The sequence below is a fragment of the Nerophis lumbriciformis genome, linkage group LG09 (genome assembly GCF_033978685.3).
Source record: "Nerophis lumbriciformis linkage group LG09, RoL_Nlum_v2.1, whole genome shotgun sequence".
Lineage (NCBI taxonomy): Eukaryota > Metazoa > Chordata > Actinopteri > Syngnathiformes > Syngnathidae > Nerophis > Nerophis lumbriciformis.
This window is the reverse complement of record NC_084556.2, coordinates 23652714-23669957: the sequence shown is the minus strand read 5'-3', so window position 1 is coordinate 23669957 and position 17244 is coordinate 23652714. Positions and strand designations below refer to the sequence as shown.

General features: G+C 39.9%; 1 protein-coding gene across 1 annotated transcript; it reads right to left on the bottom strand.

Moving 5' to 3' along the window:
• Positions 1–794: 794 nt before the first annotated feature.
• cnga2b (cyclic nucleotide gated channel subunit alpha 2b) lies at positions 795–17244 on the bottom strand. The gene is made up of 6 exons (XM_061961573.1): positions 17144–17244; positions 15908–16018; positions 14826–15002; positions 11160–11267; positions 10636–10742; positions 795–2533 (listed from the first exon to the last, which is right to left on the bottom strand). Exons 1-6 carry the CDS (start codon positions 17242–17244, stop codon positions 1080–1082), a joined length of 2058 nt encoding a protein of 685 aa, XP_061817557.1. The 3' UTR covers positions 795–1079.

The window sequence follows — 17244 nt, the reverse complement described above, 5'->3', positions numbered from 1 at the left end:
TTAATAGATATATATCTGTTGTCATGTCTTGAATAAGGATTGTGAACGAAAATTCCCCAAAAAGTGCAGTTCTCCTTTAAGTCTAAAAGGGCTTTGACCATATATGGCAGGTTTATTCAACTGGCAGCTGGGGGACCAAATCCGGCCCGGCAGGGGCGCCGCTTGGGATTTTGGGCCCCATGAAAAGAATCTTTACAGGGCCCCCAACACAGTGTCATTATTTTTTCTGTATTATAATTTCATCATCATTAGGGGCCTCTCTGGGCCCCCCTCCATCATGGGCCCCTAGAATCCGTCTCCTTTACCCCCCCTTTTCGGCGCCCCTGCGGCCCGGTACTGACAACATACCAGCCCTTGAGTTCAGTTTAAAACTTGGGAGACAAACATTTTTTGCAGCAAATTCCTAAAAATGCCAGCATGCTCCTGTAGTATAGAGGAATTTACACATTGACAGATCTTTGCATTTACATTTTAATCTGGCTAGCAAACATGGAACACTTGGGTCCAAATGTGTGATTTACATAACTAAGGTGTTCCTCAAGGCACCCCTTTAAGTCCTCTCCTTTTTGGCAGTTGCTATTTTTTTCATGATGTGATTTGTTTAAATAAAGTGGTGAGGTAGCTTGTTAAGTTCAGATGCAGTCAGTACTCATTTGTTCATCTTCTTTAGTTATACTAGTAGTGATCCTCTAGGATCCGTTTAGGTCCTTTCTTTTTTTATCAATTGGGTTATTCAACTGGTGGCCCGTGAGTTCAGTTCAAAAACTTGAGGGGCTCAAATTTTTGTAGTAGATTCTTAAAAACAAAAGAGTGCTGTCATCGAGATGATCTTTGACTGGCTTTTTTGCAGAAGGTCCTTAAAAATAGCAGAGCACTCATGTAGCTCTCAAAATATATCTGCAGAATTTACATAAAAAATAGGATTAATAGTAAAGGAATAAGTCTGGCCCCCCGGTCCTCAACTTTCTGGAAAAATGGCCCCCAAAACAATTGAGTTGAATATCCCTGATACATGGTCAACGAGCTCATATGGTTATATCATCACTGTCTGAATCAGTACATGTTCAAAAATAATGTTTTTACATTGGGCTTTTGAGACCTTGGACTTGCAAGTTATTCCCATCGAGGTGAACCTCACTGGCTGATTCCGTATCCGCACCAACGTCATGGCTGGCTTCCGTGCCGCAGTCCGTTTGACTTATCTGCCTCTCCAGCAGCGTGATGCGCTGCTTCAGCCGCTGCTGAGTGTGTGCATACTCGCCGAGAAGACGCGAAAAACGAGTCTGCAGAGTGTCGAGAGAAGACTCCAGCCTTTCCACCTTCTCCTCAGTGTCCTCTTTGTGGAGCTCGCCACTTTCGCCATTCTCGTCCAGGAGACCCTCTTTCATCAGGATCTCGCGGCCCCTCTCCTCCAGGACCGTCTTGGCGTCTGGATACTCTGTAACGGCCTCCATTAGGTCGTCCTTCGAGAGGCAGAAGAGGTCAGAGTATCCCAAACTGCGAATGTTGGCGGTCCGACGGTTTCCCATCTTACTGCCCTTGATATTCAAAATGCTGATCTCTCCGAAGCAGCTCCCGGCCGTGAGGAGGGCGTACTGTGTGACGCCGTCATCTCCCACCACGGCCAGCTTGCCCTCTTTGATGATGTACATCTCCTTGCCGATGTCGCCTTTCCTGCAGATGTAGTCTCCTGGACTAAAGACTTGTGGGCGTAACTTGAGCACCAGCTCCACCAACAATCCTGCCTCACAGTCTTGAAAAATACGCACCTTCTTCAAGGTTTCCAAGTGGACGTTGATTGCGATCTCCGCCCGGAGTTTGTTCGGTAAATTCTTCAACACTTCCTGCTCGTCCACGGCTTGCTTGTTGGTCCACAGGTAGTCGAACCACTTGATGACGCGGGTCTCCAGTTCTTTGCTGACTTTGCGGAAGTGCATGTAATGTTTGATGGCATCAATCCGAGCTTGAAACTCAGCACGGGTTGCGTTCATGTTGGCAATCATTGAACCCACGTTACCCACAATGGTGGCAAAGATCAGCACGCCAACTAGAAAGTCAAAGACCACAAAAACGTACTCTTCATCTCGCACTGGTGCGGGCATCTCTCCAATAGTGGTGAGCGTGAGAGTGGACCAGTACAGACAGTAGACGTAACTCCGAGTGAGAGAGGAATATTCCGGTTTGGAGATGTTCGGGAACACCCAAGTGTCTGAACCAAAGCCTAAAGATTTGGATATAGCGTAGTAAATGCAGGCGTTCCAGTGAATGATCACCAGGATGTAGAGCACCAAGTTGCAAATGCGGAACATGTTGGGGTAGTTGGTACGCGTCTCGGTGCGATCGAAGAATTCAAACATCCGAGGGAAACGCAACAGACGGTTGAACCTGAGTTGGGGTGTGTGGATGCCGGTGTAAAAGTAGAACAGGTCTGTGGGCAAGATGGACGCTACGTCCAGCTTGAACTGTAACGTGCGCACGTAGCTGTCCCTCAGCTTTGTGTGGTCCTTCACCAGAAGACCTTGTTCTAGGAACCCTGAAACCCAATAAAAATGTTGTGATGATGGTTCACATCTGTACTGCTTATCCTGTTCAGGGTTATGTCGTCTATTCCAGCCACCCACTGGGTGCCCATCAAACACAGGGCACATAAAGAAGACATAGTTGCCAATCCAAAATTAAATGCACAGAGATTTTCCAGTACTGCCAGTCACTACCTGACTCGATTTAAGTATCACTGGGATGGGCTCCAGCCACCCCCGCGAACCCGAGAGGGACAAGTGGTAGAAAATGGATGGATGGATGCAATGTGCATAATTGCAATGAAACATTTTTTTTAAGCTACAGCACTTTTAAGGGATATAGGAGTGTGACTCGCACATTATCATTACAGTTTAAATGTCCGTCTCTCTACTGTCATTGTACAGTTGGTGCAACTGAAGTCTAACAAGTGGATTTTTCTTAAATGTTAATTTTTCAAACAAGCCAGTTCACTCAAATGTATATAAAAAAATAGACTTTGCAATTGGCAGTATTGTTAATTGAGAATTTTTTTTTATTACTTTGTCTAATTTTCGTTCAAGTTTCTTTCAGGTCGTAACTGTATTCTTGAGACAGTATATAATGTTTATTTTGAATATAATGTCCTTCCATGTGGTGGTGGGGGGGCTGGAGCCTATCCCAGTTGCACTTGGAAGGCAGGGTACACCCTCAACAAGTCGTCACATTATCGCAAGGCTAATGTTTTATATTTAATTGTTATTGAAATCGGTCAGCACGGTGGAACAGGGGTTAGGGCATGTGCCTCACAATACTAAGGTCCTGAGTAGTCCTGAGTTCAATCCCGGGCTTGGGATCTTTCTGTGTGGAGTTTGCATGTTCTCCCTGTGACTGCGTGGGTTCACTCCGGGTACTCCGGCTTCTCCCACCTCCAAAGACATGCACCTGGGGATAGGTTGATTGGCAACACTAAATTGGCCCGAGTGTGTGAATGTGAGTGTGAATGTTGTCTGTCTATCTGTGTTGGCCCTGCGATGAGGTGGCGACTTGTCCAGGGTGTACCCCGCCTTCCGCCCGAATGCAGCTGATATAGGCTCCAGCACTCCCCGCGACCTCAAAAAGGGACAAGCGGTAGAAAATGGATGGATGGATGGATGTTATTGAAATCAATATAAATCAAACAAATGGAGCCATGGTAACATTGACAGAGTGCAGGAAAATAACAACCGTAAAATAAGTCGGCAGGAAGCGACGATGCGTGGCTCGATTGTGACTTCTAGTACTGATCGTGTAGCTACGGGGATGTCGGTAAAAATATATAATTTTCCAGAAGTCTTCCACTGAATCCGGAAGAGTTGGCAAGTATGAGCGTGCGCGTAAAAACCAAGGTTTCCCAGCATGCCTTGTTGTCTTTAAAATAACAACTTTTGACTGTATTGTCATGCATTTTAATGTTATTTTCTACAGTGATTTCTCCTAGCCTGTTTGGTACCCTGGGCAAGAACCCCCTCTGTTTTATAATCATTACACAAATGATCAAGGACTTATGGACAGTTGATGGTGGCCATGTTTTTTCAATTAAACTTGCTGGAATGTTACACACATGTGCTTGTCAGCATTACAGTTATCATCAAGCTTTGAACCCAGAATCTCAGCTGTGATTGCAATGCATACTTGGAAATCGGCGATGCTTACAACAAGCTTATTTAAGAGTCAAAATGGTTTCTCTGAGAGAAGGGAGGGCACTGATGTGATGTTGCATTTTTTTTCTCCTGATATTTCAGGATCGCCCTATAAAGTCCCAAAGACCGACTGTTTGATTGCAATCGGCAGGTTGGCGACACTTGCCTTAGAGTTACATTGGGAGTTTTGTACATCACGTTGAGCTGTGTGAGAACATTTCACTGTTCACTCAACACAGACGTCATGATGTCATCAAAGCTCACATTTAGGCATTTACACGCAGCACCAACATTTGGGAACCAGGATGAGGTGATAGAAGAATAGTAAAAATATATTAAATCTATTTGTAGCAGCAATGGACAAAGTTATGTTTCAGTTCCCCTTTTGCATCTAAAAGTACATAAATGTGGTGCGTTCAAAGATCCTTGATTAAAGTTCGAAACAGAGACGTCACTAGTTTTTAAAGACACGCTTAACTCCCAGTAGATGCAGTAATTTGAAGGATTATAAAAATTATCCCGGGTTTGGGATTTTTCTGTGTGTAGTTAGCATGTTCTCCCCGTGACTGCATGGGTTCCGTCGGGGTACTCCGGCTTCCTCCCACCTCCGAAGACATGCACCTGGGGATAGGCTGATTGGCAACACTACAATTGGCCCTCGTGTGTGAATGTGAGTGTGAATGTTGTCTGTCTATCTGTGTTGGCCCTATGATGAGGTGGCGACTTGTCCAGGGTGTACCCCGCCTTACGCTCGAAAGCAGCTGAGATAGGCTCCAGCACCCCCCGCGACCCCGAAAGGGACAAGCGGTAGAAAATGGATGGATGGATGGATAGAAATATCTATTATCATGTTTATTGTTATTACTATTCACTAATGATAACCCTGCATGAATCAGCTAACCTCTACCTTACACTTTGACATAAAGAGAAACTTGACATGTTTATAATCATCTAAGTCAGTGGTCCCAACCTTTTTTGCACCACAGACCTTTTTAATGTAGGTATTATTTCCAGGGACCGGCTTTCCACTTGTGCCAGATAAATACAGCAAAAATAAGTGCATGAAAAATACCACTCACTATAACGCTGAATTAGTGGGAGCCTTGGGCCTGTTTCTTTGGGATGAGATCCCCAACAGGTGACCATCAACCTGCTGGGCACTGCAGATGGAAATCAGCTTTTGGCTACAATCTGTCACATTTATATTTTATAGCGCCCCCCGCGACCCCGAAGGGAATAAGCGGTAGAAAATGGATGGATGGATGGATGTTCATTAATGTGCATTGTATCATGCCACAAAGTTATAACAAATATAACAAATGGCAACTTCCTATGAGGAGTTTTATTGTACATCTATAAACAAGCTTATCGGTGTGTCTAGTGCAGTGGTTCTTAACCTGGGTTCGATCGAACCCTAGGGGTTCGGTGAGTCGGCCTCAGGGGTTCGGCGGAGGTCAAAACACACCCGACTCATCGTGTAAATAAAAACTTCTCCCTATCGGCGTATTACGGATACGCCAACAGCTGACTGATTTGCAGGTGTGTAATTTGTTGTGAGTTTATGCACTGTGTTGGTTTTGTTGTTTGAACATTAAAACATTAACGAGATTGTTGCGTTCAAATGTCTATTAAGTACATCAATAGTAAAAATGTTGCGTGGGGGCGTGTCTGATCATGGCGGAGCCAGAAGTCGAGTTTGCTAACATGGAGATATTTTCACTACTTTTCTTTTGTCGAGCACAAAGAAAATAACATTTTAGTTAAATGTAAATTGTGCTTTGGATCAAAGATGCCATCTACTGCCCAAAACAGCAATTCAAATCTGCTGAAACAAGCTACATAGCAACATGCTTCGACGAAGCTAGTAAAGAGAGACAGAGACTCTGATGCCACTTCAGCACTGAAGGTACACACTCTGTCAATCAATGTTCCCTCTAATTGTTCATGTGTGAGCAAATGCAAAAAGTCCCTGAGCATTGAGTGGAGTCCATGTGAGCAACTTTAGACGTGCACACTGTGGCTACACCAGCAGCACACCTGTCCCAAACCTCACTAAATAACAACTTACATCTCCATCCATCCATCCATTTTCTACCGCTTGTCCCTTTCGGGGTCGCTGGAGCCTATCTCAGCTGCATTCGGGCGGAAGGCAGGGTACACCCTGGACAAGTCCCCACCCACCTCATCACAGGGCCAACACAGATAGACAGACAACATTCTCTTATTATTATAATCAAATGACGGCAGTCATTTCCATTTCTAATATAAGTGTTTAGGCCCACTTATAATGACAATAACAAAAAATATTGTTTTTCATGAACTGTGTACTTGTATTGTTTGTCTGGGTGGAGGTCCTGCTTTGGAAATAATTTGTACCCCTTTCAGACATTGCATTTAGTTCCCATTAAAACATTCACATGTTGCACAATGAGATGTAAGCAGGGGATCATGTGTACATTCCTGCAACTTCCTGTTTGTAAAAAATATATTTTTATTAGTATTTATTTAATATACTAACAGCATTTAATGATTAATATTTATAAATTAAGATTCCTAATAAATGACACTAGAATAAGCACACATTTGATTGGTAAATCATAGTGTAACGACCTGGAATGACACTTTATGTGTGGTGTTGGAGTTGTCCGACTTTTTGTGTGGCTGTAAATGCATCACTGGCTAAGTGCCATATGTGCAAGTGTTGGCGCACGTGAGAGAGCGAGCGGCTGCTGTTGATATAACAAAGTTGCTTTTGGTCTGGTTTGTACTGCAGAAAATGTCCAGTTTTGCTAGATATCATTTTTTTTACTAATGTTTTGGTGATGTGTTTATGGCCGACAGTAAAGAGTTTTGCTCTGTAAAGTGATGGATGGAATTCATGTCCTCAAAGCGTCTCGACAGACGTTACAATATTTGAACAATGATGACGAAAACGGTTTTCTCTGTCGTGTCCGTGTCGTGTCAAAAATTGTTATGCGCTTATTTTTTTATTTGATTTTGTGCATGGCATAGATTTGCCGTGCGCAGAGGACGCTTGAGCAGTGCGCAATTGCACATGCGCGCTCCTGAGGGGGAACGTTGCTGTCAATTCTCTTATATACTCTTTCATTCTAGACTTCTAGAGTGTTTGATTATCACATCACTCTAAATGTATAGACTATAAAGTTCACAAACATAAAGAGGGATCCTAGTGGGCCAGGCCAATCTTTCCTTATCTCTAAACTAAAACTGGGGAAATGTGTAGTGTTCTGGGTTTCAGACATGATTTTGTATAAGAATTACTTGAGGAAGAAAATGCCTGGTTAGACTTTGTGTATGTAGTGTGTGCCTTTCTTGGTTTACATCTATGCTGTTATTATGCTGTTTGTTACTTATGTATGTTATGTTGCAGCTATTTAAAATAGTTTTGTCAATTTGTTCTGGCCAGAAACAAATTGGCCTTTGTAACATATCTTTGTCTTTGTGTGTTGTATGTAGACCACATGGCTTAGCAGAGTTGAGTGATGCAAATGCATGTCAAGTTGATCAACAGATTGTATTATTCTCCAGTGCAATAACAGTACTGAAATGAAGGCTAAAGGGGCATTAATTGGAGCTTTAAAAAAAAAAGAAAAAAGAAGTAACTAAACAGTTACTTTCCACAGTAACGCATTACTTTTTGGTGTAAGTAACTGAGTTAGTAACTGAGTTACTTTTGAAATGAAGTAACTAGTAACTGTAACTAGTTACTGCTTTTCAGTAACTAACCCAACACTGCTATTAAGTACATCAATAGTAAGGATGGTGTGTTCAAGTGTTTACCAAGTAAAATGATAGTGTTGCATTCAAATGTCTACTAAGTACATTAAAAGTAAGAATGTTGTGTTCAAGTGTTTACCAAGTAAAACATTAACGAGATTGTTGCGTTCAAATGTCTATTAAGTACATCAATAGTAAAAATGTTGCGTTCAAGTATTTACCAAGTAAAACATAAACGAGAGATGTGATGTTCATGCACGGTTCATTTTGTGCACCAGTAAAAAAACATGGTAACACTTTAGTATGGGGAACATATTCACCATTAATTAGTTGCTTATTAACATGCAAATTAGTAACATATTGGCTCTTAACTAGCCATGCCGAATAAGGCCACGCCTTATTCGGCATGGCCTTATTATAACCCTAACCCTCTCACCCTGACCCTAACAAGTAACTCTAAATTAAGTCTTTATTACTTAGAATATGTTCCCCATACTAAAGTGTTACCAAAATCATATAACTTTGTCTTGAATTTGAAAAATAACATTTTATTTTTCACTAAAGAAGGGTTCGGTGAATGCGTATATGAAACTGGTGGGGTTCGGTACCTCCAACAAGGTTAAGAACCACTGGTCTAGTGCAACAGGCGAAAGTTAAGTCGGAGAAAATGCAGTTGTTAATAAATTATTTATTTTTTCTCTGCGGCCAATGCGTCACGGACCGGTAACGGTCCCTGGACCGGTGGTTGGGGACCACTGATCTAAGTGAATAATGACTGGTTGTATGGGTAATAAAACTCACAATTTTGCTACTTTATATTTAATTGGTCGACACTAATTTGGTTAGGACCACACAAAGCCAAGGGCCTGAGTATCGCCATGTGGCGCAGGCCCGGCCCTAACCAATCTGGCGCCCTAGGCAAGATTTTAGGTGGCGCCCCCCCCACATCGGCAGTGAAGTGTATATACTAACAAGAAACCGAATAGCTTTGTCTTTGACCTTTTTTTTTTACTTACAACTATACCTAATATATAAAGGGGTGGAAAAGTGACTATTACCTGCAGGGCAAACATTAGCTAACCAGAATGCAATAACAATGTAAACAAAAAACACCTGCTTAAAATATCTAATACAAATGTCCCAGAGGAATGTAGGTGGGAGTACTGTAATTACCTAACGTTACATTATTATTTTCCATAACAATTTAGCCCCCTCCACAATATTAACCCGACGTTAAAACAGAACTAGCTATTTATTGATTAGCAATTGCCGACTCATGTAACATTAGCTTAATGCTAAAAAGCCAGGTTACTATCACATTCTGTAACAGACAAATAATTTCATGTAGGCTAACGTTACCTACTTGCTACCTCTGTCTTTTCTCGTTTCTCCTCCTCTTCTTTTCTCTTTTTTCTTCCCTGGGCACTTGACAGTTTTGGCCGTTTTGACATCTTGTGTTGATTTTTTGATGTGGTGACGTCCAAAAAGAGTCATGATACGGGAAGGGAGGGGGCGCACCGTGCGGGGGGGGGATGTTGTAACAAATAATATTTCTATTAAATAGGCTTTACTTTGCATTTTAATTAACGTGGGATTATTTTTTGTATTTAGAAATAATAGTACCACCTTTTTTTCTCTTTTTTTTTTTGTTTTCTCTCCAACATTTGTGGCACTTGCGTGGCGCCCCCTGATGGACGGCGCCCTTAGCATTTGCCTATACGGCCTATGCCACGGGCCGGCCCTGATGTGGCGTATTTGTCAAGGGGAAAATTACGACTTTGTTGCGATTTTTTTGACAGTCATCTTCGAAACCCAATTGTTGGATCCATCCATCCATTTTCTACCGCTTATTCCCTTTTTTTGGGGTCGCGGGGGGCGCTGGAGCCTATCTCAGCTACAATCGGGCGGAAGGCGGGGTACACCCTGGACAAGTCGCCACCTCATCGCAGGGCCAACGCAGATAGACAGACAACATTCACACTCACATCCACACACTAGGGCCAATTTAGTGTTGCCAATCAACTTATCCCCAGGTGCATGTCTTTGGAGGTGGGAGGAAGCCGGAGTACCCGGAGGGAACCCACGCAGTCACGGGGAGGACATGCAAACTCCACACAGAAAGATCCCGAGCCCGGGATTGAACCCAAGACTACTCAGGACCTTCGTATTGTGAGGCAGATGCACTAACCCCTCTGCCACCGTGAAGCCCCAATTGTTGGATGAATGTGTTAAAGGTGCTGTTTGCAGCTTCCTCACAGTAACATTTTTCAAAGCAAAAACTATAACAACTAGCTTATGTTACCATTAGTGGTTGGACAGAACACATATGTTTGACAATTGTCTATATTTTTCACAATTACAAAGTTTATGTAATAAATCTTTTTTACCGGCCCAAATAAAATGATTGGTGTTTACGGCAGTCACTCAGCCGGTCTCGCCAACACGTACACGCGTGCACAATTTGCAGTCATGTTGTTGTTAGAATAGAATATACATTCAATGACAGCTGAGGCTAGCTATTCAAATCGCTATTATTTGCTTACAACACCTAAAGCTGATGCGCGTGCATATTACGTCATTACGTACGAGAAGCTGTGAGAGAGCGGGATATACTGTGTAAAATACATTGTAAAGTTGGCGCCCTCTGTGCATGTGTGTAAATGTTGCAAACAGCCCCTTTAATAACCGCATTAGAAAGTGTGTTGTAGAAACATGTCACCTGTGCAAAGTCGTACACACGTGTCCATGATGTACACCGTGTCGCAGAGGTAGTCCAGCACCAGCCAGCAGATGTAATTGGTCAGCTGTAATCTATCAAAACACGCCCTGTGAGTAAAAAAGACAAAGACTGATTAATTGATTGAGATGGGTGATTAATTCGATACCAAGTAAATACAGGGCCAGTATCGTCGATCCCTTTCACTTGGACATTATTCAAGATCATTCAATGGCCTTGTGATTTTTTTCCCCCCTCTATCAATCAATCAATCGAAGTTTATTAGTATAGCTCTTAATCACGAGTGCCTCAAAGGGACATCCCCTGTTCTGAACCTACATCCAGGCAAGGAAGGACTCCAAAAACACACTTATTAATCCATGTTTCTAAACTTTATAACAATGAGTAAATCACCTGGGAAATCGATCCCATCATACTGGTAACAATAATATAAATATTTGGATTACTACGCCCACACCTATGGATTTATTTATCACTGAGGTGGGACAAGACGTGTCTGTTATTACCTTGCAACAACAAGGAACCAGTTGTAGAGCACGGCTGCGGCTATGACAAACAACCAGCGATAGTACGCATCATCAGATGGGGAAACCACAAAAACATCCCAATTGTTCCTGAAAGCATCAAAACATTAGGAGTTAGCTGGACGTAAAAACTGTCATTCCACCAAATCCTTGCCACTTGCATCCCCAGGAAATAAGGTACAAAAATGCACGATAAAATTTACCGTAAAGTAAAAAATACATTTTATAAAGCAAAGTTTCCTGCACATTGATCCGATTGCATATTTAATAAATGCCGTTTTAAAAGATAATATTTTTGCTTAAAAGATAATGTAAACTAACTTGAATAAAGGGAACAACATGTGTCGCCTTTCACTAAAATTAGTATCTACCATATGATATATTCATCTCAATCCTACTGGAATGTTATACTTTTTTATACATTTCGGTTACTCCTTATTTTAATGATTATCATCCTTAATTCACACTTAAGTCTCATGCTTGGGTTTTTGCTCAGTCCTGTTACCCTAATATATTTGCCCCACACCCCCGTATATTTCTGTTTATTCAATATTTCAACTATGACATACTGTCCTGTTACTTACATTTTTTAAATATAATTTGTTTATTTGTCTAATCACTGTAATGTGATTTGTGTCAACGTGCTATTAGCATATATGCCATGTGGTTATTATATATCATGTTTTTACCAATTCAATACTAAAAATTCACTCCTGTTACTTTCAGTCCTGTTACTCAAATGAGTCATCTTTATCTTAGAAACCTTGTAAAAATAAATAAAAATAATCTTGCCTGAGATAGGCCAATCTACATTATTGATGTGTATTGAGGATTAATACATGATTTACAGTATTTCAAAATGTGTATAACCACATTTAAAGTTGGAAAAAAAGACAGAAATTGAAGTTCATTTTGAAAAAGTTACAATGAGCAAATGGCACTGTTTTAGTGGAATAAACCTTAAAACCACTGTGTTTTAAGGCTTTTTTTATTTGTATTTCTTTTTTATGTACAGTAATGGTAGACTCGTAAAGTTGTAATGTTATACACAACACATAGTTCCAAAGAAATGTAAGATTATTTTCTCTATACAAATCAAAATGGCACTGGGTCTCTTTTTGATATCGGACTTGTATTAGAAACTAGCTAAACACTTTTATTTAGGTTTAATTCTCAACCTTTCAAAAAATACCATCGAATCGTTAAACAAGGTCATGCTAACAATGCTAAGCCCCTATGTGCTAAACCCTGTTAGAATAGCAGAAATAATCATCGTTATATTTTTTTTGTCATATTGTTATAAACATTTGTTGTGAAATACAATAGTTTTAGTGATTGTACATTTACTACATACATCTAAATAGTATTGTTAGCACTGATGCTAGCGCTAGCGCAAGACGAAAGCTGTCATGGCGCCAATTTAGTTTATTTAAAGCCCAATGGAAATGAAAAATTTAGTTTCATTGTGAAACTTAAAAGGTAACAGATAATTAGCTCAAACTGATGCTTTAAAACACAGTGATTGCGTTGAGGCATCAAGTTTACTTTTATGACAGAAAACTGGAAACCATGAAAACATGTAGGCTACTCTAACACAATGTAAATATTGCCATATGTTTTACTTTTAAACGTGATGAATTAAAACAAATAAAAACTATATATATATATATATATATATATATATATATATACATACAGTATATATATATATATATACACATAGAGTATATATATATATATATATATATATATATATATATATACATACAGTATATATATATATATATACACATAGAGTATATATATATATATATATATATATATATACATACATATATACTGTACATATATATATATATATATATACAGTATATATATACAGTATATATGTATGTATGTATATATTTATACTGTATATATATATATGTATATATGTATACTGTATATATATATATATATATATGTATATATGTATACTGTATATATATATATATATATATATATATATATATATATATATATATATATATACATACATACATACATACATACATACATACATACATATATATATATATATATATATATATATACATACATATATATATATATATATATATATACATATATATATATATATATATATATATATATATATATATATATATATACATATATATATATATATATATATATATATATATATATATATATATATATATATACATACATATATATACACACACATTGTAGCGTCCCGGAAGAGTTGGTGCTGCAGGGAATTCTGGGAATTCGTTCTCTTGTGTTTATGTTAAGTTCTTTGGTGTGTTGTGGTGCTAATATTCTCCCGAAGTGTGTTTGTCATTGTTGTTTAGTATGGTCTCACTATACGGCGCATGTTTATCACAGTGGTTGCGTTGTTTATGCGGCCACCCTTAGTGCATACTTGCCAACCTTGAGACCTCCGATTTCAGGAGGTGGGGGGTGGGGGCGTGGTCTGGGTGTGGTTGGGGGCGTGGTTAAGAGGGGAGGAGTATATTGACAGCTAGAATTCACCAAGTCAAGTATTTCATACGTATATATATATATATATATATATATATATATATATATATATATATATATATATATATATATATATATTTTTTTTTTTTAATATATATATATATATATATATATATATATATATATATATATATATATATATAGAGATATCTACATCCTGAAAATATGCAAACAGAACTGTGTTTAGATAATTGATACTTCAAACTTGCATAAATAAATATTAAGGAATATAACATAACTTGGCTTCTGAGAGTTTCAAAATGTAATGAATAAAATGCTAAAGTTGTTGATAAATAAGCAATTATTTTAATAATTAAATATGGTCATTTTAAATGAATTATTATGATAATTTAAAATCAATTATTTCATATATGTTTATTTCAATGTATAATTCTATGGCTAGATGTAATAAGGAGTCAGGAAAAAATACAAATAAAAATACAATTAATTTTGATGTTTTTAGCAAAATATAGTAAGCATGTATTTAGTTTTTTTTTTTTTAAATTAATAAATATATTTATTTTTAGGTAAGATAAACATAATAATACAATTTATCTCTAGTCTGGATGATTTAGTTCTTGTCACCCTGTTGTCCTCCCGTCATGAAAAAAGGCTGTCCTCACTCAGGTCCGCATGGAGCTGGAGGGGGCGTTGCTTCTAGCTCCGGCTGAAAATCGGGAGATTTTCGGGAGAATATTTGTCCCGGGAGGTTTTCGGGAGAGGCGCTGAATTTCGGGAGTCGCCCGGAAAATTCGGGAGGGTTGGCAAGTATGCCTTAGTGTGACATGTATGCCTGTTGACTAAGTATGCTTTCATTCACTTTTATACCGGATTGTGGTCAAAATTAAAATGACCTTTAAAAAGAACTAAGATCATTTCGGGTGACAGCTTTTCTTGACATTTTCAACTAAAGACCATTATTATCTAGTCTAACGCTACAGTATATTATGGTGAAAACTGATGTATAGGTTTTAATTTACTTTATTTCTCCTACAGGACTGGAGCAGCCCAGCTTAAGGATTTATTTACCTTTTCGTCCTTCAATGTGCAACATAAGTTGAAGTGCTTTGCTCTGGTACATACCTAAATGTTCCTTCGGCATTGTTGCCGTTGGCGTCTGTTTGCGTGTTGCCTGCACGACTGGGAGCATTTCTCAGCTCAGGGCCTCTGAAGCGTTCCAGAAAGGAGTCCGGTCTCTCCTGCTCCTGGACCAAACTCCTGTGAGCCCATTCCCTCAGTCTCACCACCACGCTCACCAGCCTAACATACACCAACAAGGTAGGACTATTATACCATTCAAATATTGTTAAAACATTTGCATTTTTCATTTTCACAAAAAAAGTTATTTTTCGTGGACATGTCCACATAAACCATCTTGATGTCTTTAGTGCCATTTTTATTATTCACCATTCAGAAATGTTACAAAGTTGTCACAGCCCGGGCGCACTACAATGCGCATTCATCTGTGCGCTGGCTGCGCTACTCCGGCTTCAGCAGGCAGCTGCATTCAATTGTCAATCAGTCAGCACTCAACACACCTGCCGCTGATGAGCTCCCTGGACTTCTTAAGCCAGTTCAAACCTGCGTTCCGAGTCAGAACGTAGAGACCTGTTCCAGTACAGTAAGCCGTAAATCTCTAGCTCTATGCACACTCTCTCTCTCTGTTTCACCCCCTCCGTGTTCATTGGTCTCGTGTCCCTTGTCGTCATCCAGCAGTGTTCCACCGTTCCCGCGTCACAAGCTGAGTGTCTCGTCTCCCCGTGCTCCCTCTGGTTCCCTGGCTGCCTCTTGGATCTCGACCTCCCGCCTGGACACGGACTTTGATGCCTCACTCCAGCCCTCAACCTCACGCCTGCTCACGGACCTCCGAGCTGGTCTTGCCCCCCTTGGACTTCAGCACCTCGCTCAACACTCCCGGTAACACTCAATAGCTAATCACTACACATAGTCGCACACACAAAGGATTAGTTTCATACTTAATACTCCATGTAAATATAATAAATAGAGCTATAACTATGTCCTGCATTCTGTGCCGTCTTCTTCCCCTGTACCGCAACAAAAGTCTTAACAGGTAACCACATGTTTGTTGTCTTTTAAATCCACAGCATGTTGTCATAAAATCATAATTAGCAGAACAGATGCAGGTTTTGCTCGAGCAGTGTTACCTGGAGACGGCTCCGGTCCTTTGAAAGGAATTCCTGGAATTGCCGCCATGAGGGTCAAGAGCAGCGACCCTCTGAAGCTCCGAGGATGTGTCATCGCACACCGATGGAACCCTGAAAGGCAGGTTGGAAAACAAAACACGCTGAAATCTAGCATGTGCAAATATGGCGGAATATTCATGACAGAGGTCGACTTTCAATCTGTCGTCATTTCAAAACAATGACTTCAATAGGTATCAGTTATATCTGTTCATCTGTAATATATATGTTCACATATTAATCTGGTAGGTGTTTAAAAAACTTATATTAACTGATCTTGGTATTAAAAATAATGAACAGTTTGGCTGTTACTGTACAAGTTCAAATGTAAATATTCAGGGGTGTTAAACTCGTTTTTATTGAGGGCCACATCGCAATTATAGCTGCTATTAGAGGGCCGTGTGAAACAGGGAATATATGTGAATAAAAACGTGTAATAGCCTCGTTACATAAATTACGTGACGGGCCACGTAAAATAATGTGCGGACAACATAAAACGATGTGTCGAGCCAGATAAAAAGATGTGGTAGGCGTTGTTAAATGATTTGGCCGACCACGTAAAATAACACGGCGGAACAAATAAAATGTCATGGCGGGCAACCATAAATGATGTGGCGGGCCAGTAAAATGATATGGCGGAACACATACAATTGCATGGCAGGCTACATAAAATAATGTGGTGGGCGACGTTAAATGAAGTGACGGGCCATATAAAATAACATAGCGGACACATAAAAAGGCATGGCGGATCAGAGAATAATTTGGAAGACAACATAAAATGATGTGGTGGGCCACATAAAAATAACATAACTGAACACATCAAATGGCGTGGCAAGCCACATAGAAGAATCGGGAAGACAACATAAAATGGTATGGCGGGCCACAATAAATGATGTGGCGCGCATGGCCGTAACTACCATTGAGGACATCGAGGTAATGTCCTCTGTATTTTTTTTAGGTGACAAAGGGTCATCATCACACTTTCACTGACACCCCTCAAACAAAATTTAATAAATGCTTGTTTTGTCACACACAAAGTTTGGTTGCACTCCAAGTCGCATGACTTTTGGTGCATTTCACAAACAATAAATCTTGCATTTGGAAGAAAATCTAGAGTTTGTGCCAGTTTAGAAGCTTTCAATCAGACCCCGCCAAAAATAACAATGACACAAATGTCTAATACGTATTTGTTCTTCTCACCTGCTTAGAATACTCTCGGTTCTTTCGATCTCCTCCTCCAAGCTGGTCTTGACTGACAGGTTGTGGGGTGAGCGACCTCTTTCAGCTGTGTGGCCTGTCAT

Bases quoted from the DNA above. Each gene is read 5' to 3' on its own strand.
- cnga2b (XM_061961573.1), bottom strand. From the start codon at position 17,244: ATGACAGGCCACACAGCTGAAAGAGGTCGCTCACCCCACAACCTGTCA. The intron at 15,003-15,907 runs GTAACACTGCTC...GGTGTATGTTAG, and splicing joins AGGACCGGAGCCGTCTCCAG to GCTGGTGAGCGTGGTGGTGA. The intron at 10,743-11,159 runs GTAATAACAGAC...TTTTACTCACAG, and splicing joins TGGTTCCTTGTTGTTGCAAG to GGCGTGTTTTGATAGATTAC.